We start from the raw sequence: 13,724 nt of genomic DNA on the forward strand, positions 1-13,724 counted from the left end.
TGCCAAGCTCTCACTACCCTCTCTACTAATGAGGTAGACATATGAAGTATTTCTCTGAATTAACCAATTTATTTTTTTTGCAATCAAAATAAAACCATGTTTCCAGAGGTCAAAGACGAATTAATTTAAATCTCCATTAGCATTTTATATTAATGCATATTCTCCAGACATCTATAGAAATAACACACCTATGGTACATTTTGGAGGTAATGCTTCGGTGATAGAAGAAAAGGCTTTTTTGCACATGTGTGCTATAATATTTTAATTAAATTAAATCTGAATTAAAAGTTTAGTCCCATAAAATTCTAAAGTGTAATCATGGTATCAGAAAAAAATGCATTAAATGGCATATTCAATCAATGCCTTATGCTTTTCCAAAGGTTGGACTAGAAGGGAAGAAACAGTGTAGCCTAATCATTAAATATACATTTAGTCCTAAATAACACTTCTGTGCATTTATTTAGCTGGAGTTCCTAATTAAAATGACTAAGCAGTTCTCCACACCCCCACCTCAAATCCTGCCCCTTTCCAACTATCCTCTCAAAACAACAGAAATAGTGGGAAGTCAGGCAATGTGGGCATAGGAGGCTTTAGAAAGCTGTGGTGACTCTTGAAGGCTTTACAGGCCTCCTGATCCCAGGCCTTGTTCTTGGCCCTGTGGGCTTGCTGTCCATTTTCTCCACCAGGGTGTTGGAATGCCCAAGGGCTTTACAATCTATTATTGCATAGTTACTAAAAGGGATGGCCTTTGTCATTCAATGTCCCCTAAGTTCGTACAACCCCAAAAGCATCTGTTTTAGTTGTCTGTTAAATAACAAAGTACATTTTAGGCTGTGCAAGTACACTTGAAATTTTTCTTTAATTCAATCGACAAATATTTATGAAACTGTGCGAGGCAGTGTACTAGTCAATGAGAATAAAAAGAAGAGAAGATGAAGAGAACTGAGTGTCTCTGAGGGGCTCACAACCTCGTGAGAGAGAACTGCAGACAAAGAATCAGTGCAACGTGGTCAGTGTTACATCAGAGTTACAGACAAGGTGTGACAGACAGAACGGAGAAGACGTTTCACTCCATCTGGAACAAACTGTGGGAAGATATTATACTGAAGAGGACCTTAAAGAAAGGGACAGAGACAAGCTGCTCCAGCAGGAGGAAGAGTACATTACAGGCCAGAGGAGGGCACAGCCTGTGCAGTCCCATAGGCTGGGTACCAGAGAGACCGGGGGGGTGGGGGAGAAAGTGGCTGGAGAGGATGGCAAGGGCCAGACCATGGGAAGTCTGGAATGACATCCTAGAGAATTCAAATTTTGTCCTGATGCCAATGGGAAGCCACCAAATGACTCTCAATAGGTAAGCGATAGGGGATTAGGGTAGGGTGGGGAGGGGTGGACAATGGGATGCCTTACTCTATTTTTTTCCCCCTTGTAGCACTTAGTATCTTTTACTGTTCTATATAATTATGTTTAGTGTCCATCCCTCCTCCCGAGGAAGTGAGTTCCGTGATGGTGGAGATCTCTGGCTGTCTTGTTCACCAACAAGTTCTAAGCCAGAACGGTGCCAGACACACAGGTAACATCAATAAGTATGTTATGGCTTGACAGAAAGAAATGAGTGGTATGGTCAGAACACAGCTTCAGAAGGATTGCTCCAGTCACTATATTGATGGGTACCTTGGAGATAGGGAGACCAGTTAAGAGGCTACTCAAGGCCAATTCAGAAGCCAGGAGGGCCTGACTTAGCAGGAGCAGAGGCAGGGAGAACCGCTGGAAGGCAACAGTGTAGGTGAGAAGGCCGCTGGCCTGAGTCGGTGAAAGCAGTGTGCACATAAAGCGAGAGAGGGAGGAGAGGGGAACCTGGTGAACGCCGGGGGTGGGCTTACCTCTGTAAAAGCTACCAACTCTCCTTGGCACAGGATCATTGTACAGATGTCTATTTTCTTTGGGGGCTGTGCCATCATCAGAGTGTGGGTCATGATACACTCCACCCTGAGGCAGGAAAGAAATTTATAAAAGTTAAGCCACACATTGATGACAATATTGTCTATGACTTTTTTCTTGAGACAGAGTCTCACTCTGTTGCCCAGGCTATAGTGCAGTAGTGCAATCATGGCTTACTGCAGTCTTGACTGCCCCAGTTCAAGCAATCCTCCTGCCTCAGCTTCCCGAGTAGCTGGGACTACAGGCACACACTGCTACACCCAGCTAATTTTTTAAACTTTCCGTAGAGATGCGGTCTTGTTATGCTGCCCTGGCTGGTCTTGAACTCCTGGACACAAGCAATCCTCCCACCTCAGCCTCCCCAAGTGCTGGGATTACATGTGTGAGCCAACTGGCCCAAATTTAGAACCTAATCAGTCTATAATTGACTTAATGATCTTTTTGAAAGAAAATTCAGAATTATGCCACAAGGAAAACTACTTACTTTATATGCCACTTCAACTTATTTGTGGGAGATTGGATATTAATACATTTTAAAAGCTAGGCAGTAATGATGTTGAACAAATAATGTTTACAGGCATATTTTATTGTGACATACCTCAGACTTCTGGCGTGTATGGAAGGAAGAGGTGCCTTCTCTGGTGGTCTCTTTGACCGACGATCTTGCCACAGTCATCTCTGGAGGGAGCTGTTCTCCAGGCTGGAAGTAAAATTTAAAAGGATTTATAAGAGCATCCTGTTCCTAGGGATGGAACTCATCATGGTCTTTATTTGGTATAACTAGGACCATAACCAGCTGAAATAAAAAATGTTATTTGGCTAAAATACAAATAGTCCCATAAAAGTGAATAATCTGATGAATGTAATATAAGTCAAATTTCACACAGATGGAAAGTAAAATTCTCATTAATGTTAAGGCAAGCAGGGAACAAATTATTCTGAAAATAGTTCAATTAATTACAAAAAACAAAAAAAAATTACCCTTCTAATATCTAGACAGTCATGGTTCTGAACAGCCCTCTGATTAGGAATTCTATTAGTTTATCTGAAATTTCTCTAGCAGATTTTAAGTCTGAGTTCTCCAAAATGAACTGTGCAGTTCCAAAAGTATTTTTCATGCAGGACTTATATGGCAAAGTCAGACGAAAATAAATGATTTTTGAATATATCAAGGAATAGAATAAGTCCTTTTAATAATTTTTGTGTTAAAATCCTCTAACTACTATAGTTTATATGCTTAAATTCTTATCTTAATCTTCTCTAGGATAACAGCACTTATGTTTCATGTATTTTCTAAAGCCAAATCATGATAGTGCTTATCTCCAAAGACATACCACTGTCTTTTTCTCTCAAGGAAGTGAGTCACAAGCTAAGAACAGTACTCAGTCCACAATGGTGTTCACTGAGGGGGAAAAAACAGCATTTTCTATCATCAGAAAAAAAGATTAAGGAAGAAAATTACCAAGTCATTAGAAGGAGTTCGCTGTATTGTATATCTGTATATTATGCACAGAAAAGGGCATTACCTTAAGCCTATGTGATATATCAAAAACATTTTATTTAAGATTTAAAATATGATTATTTTTCTCCCTCTCATTCCCCAAATGTACTCTGAGGATTCTGGGCAGGAATTCATCCAACGTAGCCTTCCTTCTATTTTGTGAAAATGTCTCATTTGACTTTTACCACCTGTACTTTTTACAAAGGCCTCTACAAAAATTATTTTAAGAAAACAAATTATTAACATCTAATATAAACTCAGTAAGAGTCTCTGTGCTTTTGAGGGTGGCCCAATACTTTGCATGGGAGTGATTCCTAGGATTCACTCAACAGCTTAAGTTACTTTTCCAGCCTTCTGGTACCTTTGTGCTTTTAAACTTGTACTTTCTTGTAGCTGGGCACTGTACCTCCTGAACTGGCTTTTGCAGTCCGTAACAGATCTGTGCTTAGCCCACAGTAACTGTTTTTAATTCGCTTATGACCACCATGTTCACACAAATTCTTTTCCTGGAATTCTCAGGGAGCAATTACTTTTTCTAAGTTAAAAAGCTATTTGTTTTTCTGATTTCTTTTCCATTTTATACCATGCTGAATGCTAGCACACTTTACCCAATTTTCCCTTCCATCTCTCCTCTACGGGAAGCTGCCAGGAGATCTTTCTAGGCTCCGGATGCTCTTTCTCCTGATAGCGTCTCCTCAGGGCTCCTCTGACCATTCCTCTGACTCCACTTCCAGCCTCCGCAAATGGGCACCTCTTGCTTTCTCCTTTCACCTGGGTGCCAGACCATCTCTTTAGCCTCTTAGAGCACACTACTGCTTAGAAGCCAACGTCACTTCAAATTCAACGTGTCAGCAAGACACAAGTGGCAAGCAGTTGGCCTCAGCACCTGAAGCCTGCCTCATAATCCCAGCTCCATCCTGAACTAGTTGGATAAACTTGGAACAACTCACCCAACTTCTCTGAGCTTCGACATGCTCATCTGTGAAATGAAGGGGTTGAATTAGGTGACTTCAAAACTACTCTCTTTCACTCCAAACAGGAGGTCCTAGAAAAGAAACCATGAAGTCTTCCTTTTTCCTATATTCAGTCCTTCAAATCACAAATCCTGTTGTTTTTACTTTTGAGGAGTAGAAGATCCACTCTGTTTCCCACTGGCACTAACTTAATCCCAAACATACTCTCTTCACCTCGTGCTTGAATTATTGCAAAAGCCACTCCAAATTTTGCATTTTTCACTCCAGCAAAGTGGAACAAGTTGCAATGCCCAAAGCACACCATGCTGTGTAACATCTGTTACCTTCCTTCTCCTTCCAATGCTCTTTTCTTCCCTCTTTCCTGAGGTCACTGTCACTTTCTTCCCAACCTTCCTGGAAGTCTCTGCTCAGGTGCCACCTGTTCTAGGAGTTCCCACAACTCACAATTTGGACTGTCTCGCTCCCTTGGCACACTGGCATGCCTCTAGCACAGCAGCCAGAATGTAACCTCGCAGTAGTGGAACAACCTATCTGTTGACAAGTGTCCCCTGCCAGCTCACACACTTAAGACAACAGGGACCCTATTCTTTTCATCTTTCTAGCTAGAGCTTTTCATGTTGCCTAGTTCATGACATGCCTGAACATATCTTCACTCTTCAGCCTATTCAAAGCTTGTCTATACATCCCAGCCCAGAGCAAGACCTTCGGTTGCCTATAAAGCCATTTTTAACTACTTCTGCTCACAATGACCTCTCTCTATTCTCAATTCCTCTTTATAGCCAGTGCCATATTGACTTTGGTCTTACTTGTTTCATTGTTATCAGGTATCACTTTATCTTCTCCAACAGCAGGTAAATTTCTCAAGTGCAAGAGCTCTCTCAAGACTCTTTTGAGTGCCTGGGAACACCCAGCATAGAAAAGGTGCTCGATGTCCAAATATCAGCCTCCACCCAGAAGCAGCAGGAATAACTAAAATTTGTTAGATACTTACTTTGTGCCAGGCACTGGGCACAGTGCTTTATAGATGAAATCATGAGAACATTATTTTTAAAACACGCTCTACTGTAAGAATGTAATTTTTTTTTTTTTTTTTTTTTTTTTGAGACGGAGTCTCATTCTGTTGCCCAGGCTGGAGTGCAGTGGTGTGATCTCGGCTCACTGCAACCTCTGCCTCCCAGGTTCAAGCGAAGGAATGCTACTTCTTTTAAGCAGGTTAGGTCAGTTCTACAGTCTGACGATGAGTAAGATGGAGGAAGCATTATGCTAAAAATACTGTTTTAAGATTTAGAAACAATCCAAAAGACTGAAAATTAACATTTATCCTGGTATGAAGTTAAATTTATCTATAGTGGACAAATTTAAAACTTTTAAATTCAGTTAAAATATTGAGTAAGGTACTAGCAAAAGCTGTTGATTTAAGCAAATGTGGTTTGGAGAGATCAGAGAAAATACTCATGAATTCACACTGTATTTTAAGGAAAACTAAAACCTAACCCATACAGCTGATGAATTCTGTAATAAATCAAAATAGGATCCTCTCAACAAAATATTCCAGAAAGGAACATTCAAGAAAAAAAAAATTACTAAAAACAAAATTTGACTTTTCTTGAGTACTCAACAGTTGATCTAAATAGATTTAAAACAAACAAACAAACAAACAACAACAAAAAAACCGAGATTAGGCCAAGTATTGCTTCCCTAAATGCATCCTATCAAGAAAAGCACGATGTCCTGTAGTAGGGAAAATTATAGACAGACCCTCATCACATCCCTTGTACCACCTTCCCCTGAAGGGTCACCAGATTTGGTCAAGGTGCTCAACTGTACCTGGGGTGACAAGAGTTGCAGGCTGTTGGCTCTAGCTGCCATCCCTTGCCCTATGCTCAAGCTTCCATCCAAGCCTTTGGCTCTCACTTTGTCACGGGTCACATACATAGAATGCCTATGAGGACGTTGCTGGGAAGAAAAGGGGCTGGTGTAGCCCAGTCCATAAGAAAAAGATTCGTGAGGCGCAGACAGCGAATGGGAATGGCTACTGTCCATGTGCTCAGGCAGCTTCAATTCCTCCATTGTCTTAGAATGTCTGGTTGTGGTTCGACGTGAGTCCAGCGTTCCTTCATTTCGGTTATTTCTCCCAGAAGGGCTGAGCAAAGTTCTCGTGTCACTGTGTCTGGTGGGGGTTGGGCTGGTGGGAGAATTCAAGTCTAGGCAGCTAGATGGGAAGTACCTACTGGTACTGGGCTCCGCAATTTGGGCCCTGGCTTCAGAAAGGTTGCTCACAGACTTGGAGTCACTCAGTGCCCCATGGCTTTTGGCCTTGGTCCTGTAGGAGGGACTCCTAGAGGACTGGGGAATGGTGTCAATATAGCTATGCCGACTCTGCTTTTCATTGGGCTGCAGTGTCCCAGCTTTGCTTTGAGAGCTTTCCATGAATGAGTGGCGGTTCTGCTGAGATCTGCTGTTCGACTTGAGGTACTTTGTCCCTGGGCCTTCTGAAGGCTTTGGGTCAATATTAAAATCAAACTCTGTTTTTGACTTGGCTTCTTTTGGGCTAAGAAGGTGTGGTATGTTGTTGTTGGTGAGATCTTTGCTGGTAGACCCAGGCTGGCTGCTTGCTTGGTAGGTTTTGGTATGCAATGGACTAAGACTAGCTCCAGCAAGGTTTCCATTTAGGAAGCTTTCATTGGCAGGGAGACCTTCGTCAGCCCGGGGCAGGCCTACACTCAGGTTCTGGATGTCTTTGCTGTTAGATCTGTGGTGAGACTGCAAAGCAGTACTTTTGCCGGCTTGGTTTCTATGTTAAAAACAAAAGAAGCATATCAGTTTCCCTCAATAGCTAACACACAAAAAGTATTGTTAAAAAGAAAGAACAAATACTTGAAACACCTGGAAGACTAAAAACATTAATTCTCTCAAGCAAGTGCCTTCAAATAACAAGTAACCTATCAACAGCAATTAAGTTTCTTAGACCAACTCACTCTGTAACAAAGCACTGGCCTTGATGAAATTATTCTGGCACTGCTAAATGCTCAGCTAACTTGCTGTCAAAACAGTTTCTAAATGATAATCTAGTAAAACATGCTCTCACTATGTTGGTACTCGTATGAGTGTTTGTGATAGAATGACTGCTAAGAAGAGAACTGAGCTATAAACTCTTTATAACTCTTCTGTCTGCTTGAATGTCAGAAGACAACATTTAGACTTAAAGGTTACTATGTTTCTTGAACTTCATTTTTATTTGTAAAACGTGTAGCCTGCCTCAGAGATATATACTCACAGCACATACACACAGACACCAATATCTCTTTTGCCTGCATAATCAGAGAATGAGAATTCTAGCAATGTACTTAATAAAAGAAAATGACCCTCTAAAAAGAAATGTAAACTGTCCAGTGAGGTTTGTTGGAAAACATGATGATCAATGTTTATGTCTTGGAGAAGTGGCAATTACTTGGGGCTCTTCAGATATCTCCTTGTACAGTAAACAGGAATCCTGTACTATACTCGATTACAGAGATCTGAAAGAGTTCATTTCTCTCCAAAAGACACAATTATTCTCTTTTTTATTTAACACTTCGTTATCCTAGACCGACTGAGCCCTCATTTAGGACTTAAAACTTCATTTCACACTTGGTTTAAAATACAAAATATAAATCCAGAGGAAAATCTTGTTCTCTATTTGAAGCTGAACCTGACACCATAGCAAGGCCAGTTTGTGCTACTGTAACTATTGAAAGGACCTAATTGTAGCTTGGGACAGATTAGAATGTTTAAAAATGAATGATGATTTACACAATTCTGGTTTTACTATGCATTCAAAAAATTTTGCTGCAAATATTGCTATTGCTACAGATGGTCTGATTTGGGAGAGTTTTGTTCCCATGACACACTAACTGGAAGTCACTTTTTATGTTCATGTAGAATGGTAGTCTGTGAAACTCTGACTTCCAATTTTCCCCATGAGAACCTGCATGCTCAGCCATCAAATAACATAAGGACCCATTTCCTAGTCTACCTTTCAGTCAGTGATCTCTGCCAGAAAGCTACCTGAGAGTGTCAAAAAAGAAAAAAAAATCTGATATCAAGCAAGCCTGTGACAATGTAGGGTGCCTCATCTCCTGAATGTACTCACTAATCTCTTCCAGTTAGGTCATTAGAATTATAGCATTAAATAAAAGGACACTTAAATAGGAGTACTAAATGGCAAAGCCCAGACCCAGAAAGGAATTACAAAGAAAAAAATGCTAAGTTTCACTTTCTGTTAAATTATATTAACAGAGTCTATCCCCAGATCAATAAAGTCCCTGTATCCTAAAGGCATCAGGTTTTAAACCATTGAGTTGTTTGCCAACTTATATCTTGGTGACTGAAATATCTCAGTGACTTTTCAAACCTAGTGATAGACTGTCTCATCCACAAATAGATCTAAGTGTGTTGGTTATTCTCCATTTGCCCAACCTCCAATCTGTCTTCCACCCTCATCAGCCCGGCCCTGGGCCTCAGGAACCCAATGCTGCAGATTGTCACCCACGCTTCCTAGCCAGCTAGCTTCTGGTTGGGCTTAGCAGTGGAAGGCATCACAAGACAAGAGGAGAGAGGGGCTGGGGGATGTCTTCCCTGCTCCTTCCCTGCAGGCATCTGTACCCTGACTCAGATCGTGGCTGTGTCCTTCTAGATGACAGCTTCTACAGGGTGGCTCTTCCTGCCCAGGTCCAGCTCTCCCTGGACTCTCAGAACCCTATTTCATCCCCATTCCCCTTCAGGCCTAGAAATAGTAATTGTAAACAGATAACATGTACAGATATTGGGAAACGTCCTCAGCTCATGAAGACCAAAAAGGGACAGAGAACAGCAAAGGCAGCTGCTTGAGCCTTTGGAACTCTTAGAAACACTGTTAGCAATGTTGAGCAGAAACGTACTTGTGGATCTTAGGAAGAACACATTCAGAGCAATGTAAGAGCCAATTCTAACATAAAAAGAGAGGTTATCCAGTTAAGGTAAAACGTGTCAAAGCTTTACGTTTTCCGTAAGTGTACAAAGAGCCTAAACTGCCATTCTGAGTGTTTGTGTCTTAGGATTAGTTGGAAACTACTGAGCTTTGCACATAACGCCTATGTAGAAAGGGCATCATACTGTCTTTGCATCAGAGCTCTGCCAAAGTGCAACAATAAAAAACAGCTTTGAAAATTCCATAGATCTCTTTGACACACAACTGTAAGGAATCTGTGTTAAACTGCCAACTAGTTAAAAAAATTTTGCATACAAAGTCTTCTTAAATGGTTGCAGGAGGGATGGATGGATAGATGATTATTTAGTTGAAATAAGTTTTAAAAGCAAATGTCGAAGGTGCAAAGCTACATTTTCATGGAGAAGGCTGGTGCAGGACCGGGAGAGTGGCAGTGTGGGGCAGCTGATGCACCTTTGCACCGTGTCCATGGTGAGCAGAACCTCAGCAGAGCCTGAGGGAGACAGGCAGGGGCTAAGTAACACAAGAGTCCACTGCCTCTCCTAGAGAGAAAGAATTTAGAAGACAAGGTATGCAACAGCATGTTTGTGTCTCCAGATACAAGGCAGGGGAGTTTGTACGTGGCAACCAATGTGATATGGTGCTGTGAACATCTCTAAAACGGTCCTGCGAAGTCTTAGGGAGCCATCGTTTGTGTTGAGATTCAAGCTAGAATTAATGTCTCTAAAAAAAAAAGCTTCCATGGAATAAGTATGGACCATAGACCAGTGGGGAGCAAAAGCCCTCAGATACATGTAAAATGTGGTAAGATCATTCCTAGAAAAAGCATTTAAGACCTTTTCTTTAATATATTCAATACAGTGTCAAGACCTGAAAATGAATTCTTCCAGAGATTTTAAATTTACTTATAATTTCTATTCTCCTCTATTTCAAAAGGGGACTTGGGAGGACTCCTCAAGGACCCATACAAATCATATCTTCTGTATCTGCTGAAAACATCATCACCAAGCACATCCTCCTTAACAGATCCCTAAAGAGGTTCCCAAGGAGAGCCTCAGTCCCCACTGGTTAACTCCAAGAAATCTCTCTCAAGCGAGTCACTAGAAGACAAATACACAGCCTTTTTTCACAGTATGGGTTACATCACTAATCACTGTAGCACAAATCAAAAACTTATTATCAGTCTACTGAACTTTATATCATTGGGATAATTTTTTGGTGTAAACTAAAGGAACTAAGAGACAATTAAGGTAGAAGGGAGATAAAAGCACCTGAACTGAGAGTAACCCCAAAGAAGACACAGGACTAATTTGCACTTCCTAAATGCAAAGGAGCAACCAAATGATGACTGCTATTCCTTGACTTAGTGTCCTAAAAATTTCATGGCAACAAACAAAGAAAGCCAGCTAAGAATGGTCCATAAGATGTAAGGGGAAACAAACTGAAACCAGTCATTTTCAAGAAGAGTAAACAGCTCTAAAACACAATTACACTATCACAGTTAAGCAGAGAAAACATATGATAAATGGTCATCATCAATTTATGGATGCTCTCCCAGACCTAAATAGTACCAGATCTTGAGCTTTCAAAAATCTGATCTGTTAAGAACAACTGATTGGCCAGGTGTGGTGGCTCACACCTGTAGTCCCAGCACTTTGGAAGGCCGAGACAGGCCAATCGCTTGAGCATAGGAATTCTCCACAAAAGCTACAAAAATCAGCCAGCCATGGTGGCACATGCCTGCCGTCTCAGCTACTTAGGAGGCTAAGGTGGGAGGATCACTTGCCAGGAAGGCAGAGGCTGCAGTGGGCCATGATCGCACCACTGCATTCCAGCCTGAGCAATAGAACAAGACCCTGTCTCAAAAAAGAACAATTGTTCTATATGGAAGGAAAATTTGGGGCTGGGGGTGGGAAGAAAATTTATATTAAAAAAGCGGCCGGGGCCGGGCGCGGTGGCTCAAGCCTGTAATCCCAGCACTTTGGGAGGCCGAGACAGGCAGATCACGAGGTCAGATCAAGACCATCCTGGCTAACCTGGTGAAACCCCATCTCTACTAAAAAAATACAAAAAACTAGCCGGGCGAGGTGGCGGGCGCCTGTAGTCCCAGCTACTCGCGAGGCTGAGGCAGGAGAATGGTGTAAACCCGGGAGGTAGAGCTTGCAGTGAGCTGAGATCCGGCCACTGCACTCCAGCCTGGGTGACAGAGCGAGACTCTGTCTCAAAAAAAAAAAAAGCTTCATATTAGAATTATTGTTTTCAGCCAGATGCGATAGCTCATGCCTGTAACTCCAGCACATGGGGAGACTGAGGCAGGAGGACTGTTTGAGGCCAGGAGTTTGAGACCATCCTGAACAACAGAGTAAGACCCCATCTCTATAGAAAATTTAAAAAATTCGCCAGGTATGATGGCATGCTCCTATAGTCCCAGCTACTCAGGAGGATGAGGTGGAAGAGTTGCTTGAGCCTGGGAGTTCAAGGCTGCAGTGAGTTATGATCATGCCACTGCACTCCAGCCTAGGCAACAGCTCAAAGGTCCTGTCTTCTAAATAAACTAAAAAATAAAAATAAAGAATCATTGTTTTCTACTTATCTTGTAATAGTAGATGAGAGAAACTATTTCCTATCTTCCATAATCCAACGACCCCAGATGACAAGATCAGCCTCTTGGGAGATGAAGGAAAACAGGGAGACCATGACTAGGACACTGTCCTCTTGGACATGCAACCAACAGAATTGAGGAATGTCAGGTCTGAAAGACAACCTGATTGTATGGCCCAAATCCCGTGTGTGTGTTTTTCAGGAAACAGGCTTTGAAAAAATTATGCTGAAAAATCATATTTAAAGAGCAACAATTTTAATCACTGACTTTACTATTTCCATATTCTTATTCTTATGAAAAATTAATTTCACAACTCAATGATTAAAAGACAAGAGCAATAAAAACACAAGACCCCTCTGTAGAGCCAGACCTACTTGGTCCAGTCACAAAGATTACACTAGGTACATTTCCAACCACCATCTGTGTTTGGCATCCTCTTCTCTCTCCAGGAATCCCCTTGCCTTCACCCATCTTTCTTCCTCCAGGCATCACTGATGGGTCTCATTCATGCAGAATATTCTAGCTCTTGAGGCTGTAAACCCCCTTAGTTGCTAACCCAATGCTACCTTTCCCAGGGAATGCATAGGTTTCCATCATATACTAGTTAAAGATAAGAAAGTCTTTAAGACCCACACAACTCCTTAATTGTGGTTCTGAATCATGCAATAAGCATAAGGAAGATATTTTTGAATAAAGAGGGCTTTCCTTCTTTTCTCTAATTGCATCATTTAAGCAGCCACCTCCTCCACCTACTTGTAAGACCAACACTGCATCTGTATTTCCTTAAAAGGGAATATTTACCTATTAGACAATGTGCTGCTTTCCACATGGTAAGGTTTTCTTTTTGCTGACCTTGAAGGAGAACGATCCAGAAGTCTCTGGGTTTGAAATGTAGGGTGATTCAAACACTGTTCTGTCAAGTATCTGTCAGCTGGGTCCAACTTCAATAAATTCTTAGGAAATAAAATTTAGGATTGTTAAGAACATTACAAAGTAAAATTTAAGTTCTAATAAAAACCTTATTTTTTTTCCTTATAAAAGAAATACACAGTCATTGCAGAATATCAAGTAAACACAGTTTGGGAAATAAAAAAAGACTATCTAAATCACCTATAATCTCATTATCATTTCCTCTTGGTATATATGATGCCAGCCCTTTTTTGAATATCCTATATACATATTTTCTCTCACAAAATATACACACAGTTTTGTACCCTGCACTTATCATTAATCAAAATCACTTTTACAATATAATTAAAAATTTAAAGTATACTTTTAATTACATAGATACTTGAAAGAATATACATTTTTAATCTTTCTCTTATTCCCCAGATACCCAGTTCTCTTTTCTGGAGGCAGCCTAGGTTATCAGTTTCTTGGGCATCCTTCCATAGATATTCTCTATACATATCTCTATCTGCTCCTTTTATTTTACCCACATAGTAGTACACACATAATAGCCAGAATTTAGCTTTCTTCCCACTTGACATAAGATCTTAAGAAATCATTCGGGACTGGGTGTGGTGGCTCACATCTGTAATCCCACCACTTTGGGAGGCTGAGGCGGGTGGATCATCTGAGGTCAGGAGTTTCGAGACCAGCCAGACCAGCATGGTGAAACCCTGTCTCTACTAAAAATACAAAATTAGCCGGGCGTGGTGGCTCATGCCTGTAATCCCAGCTACTCAGGAGGCTGAGGTAGGAGAATCGCCTGAACCTAGGAGGTGGAGGTTGCAGTGAGCC

The 13,724-nt window shown here is 41.2% G+C and overlaps 1 protein-coding gene across 5 annotated transcripts in view; it reads right to left on the reverse strand.

Annotated features, from left to right (window-relative positions):
* Window positions 1-13,724, reverse strand: part of CDKL5 (cyclin dependent kinase like 5) — a 225,932-nt gene that overhangs the window by 42,090 nt on the left and 170,118 nt on the right. For 4 of the 5 annotated variants that reach the window (XM_031660488.1, XM_031660484.1, XM_031660485.1 and 1 more), the window contains 4 exons: window positions 12,783-12,934; window positions 6,241-7,207; window positions 2,537-2,638; window positions 1,881-1,986 (listed from right to left, as the gene is read on the reverse strand). In XM_031660488.1, coding sequence (XP_031516348.1) covers window positions 1,881-1,986; window positions 2,537-2,638; window positions 6,241-7,207; window positions 12,783-12,934 — 1,327 coding nt within the window. The remainder of the gene's footprint in view (window positions 1-1,880; window positions 1,987-2,536; window positions 2,639-6,240; window positions 7,208-12,782; window positions 12,935-13,724) is intronic. The other variant, XM_031660487.1, reaches the window with a different exon arrangement.

This window comes from Papio anubis, chromosome X (assembly GCF_008728515.1).
Source record: "Papio anubis isolate 15944 chromosome X, Panubis1.0, whole genome shotgun sequence".
Lineage (NCBI taxonomy): Eukaryota > Metazoa > Chordata > Mammalia > Primates > Cercopithecidae > Papio > Papio anubis.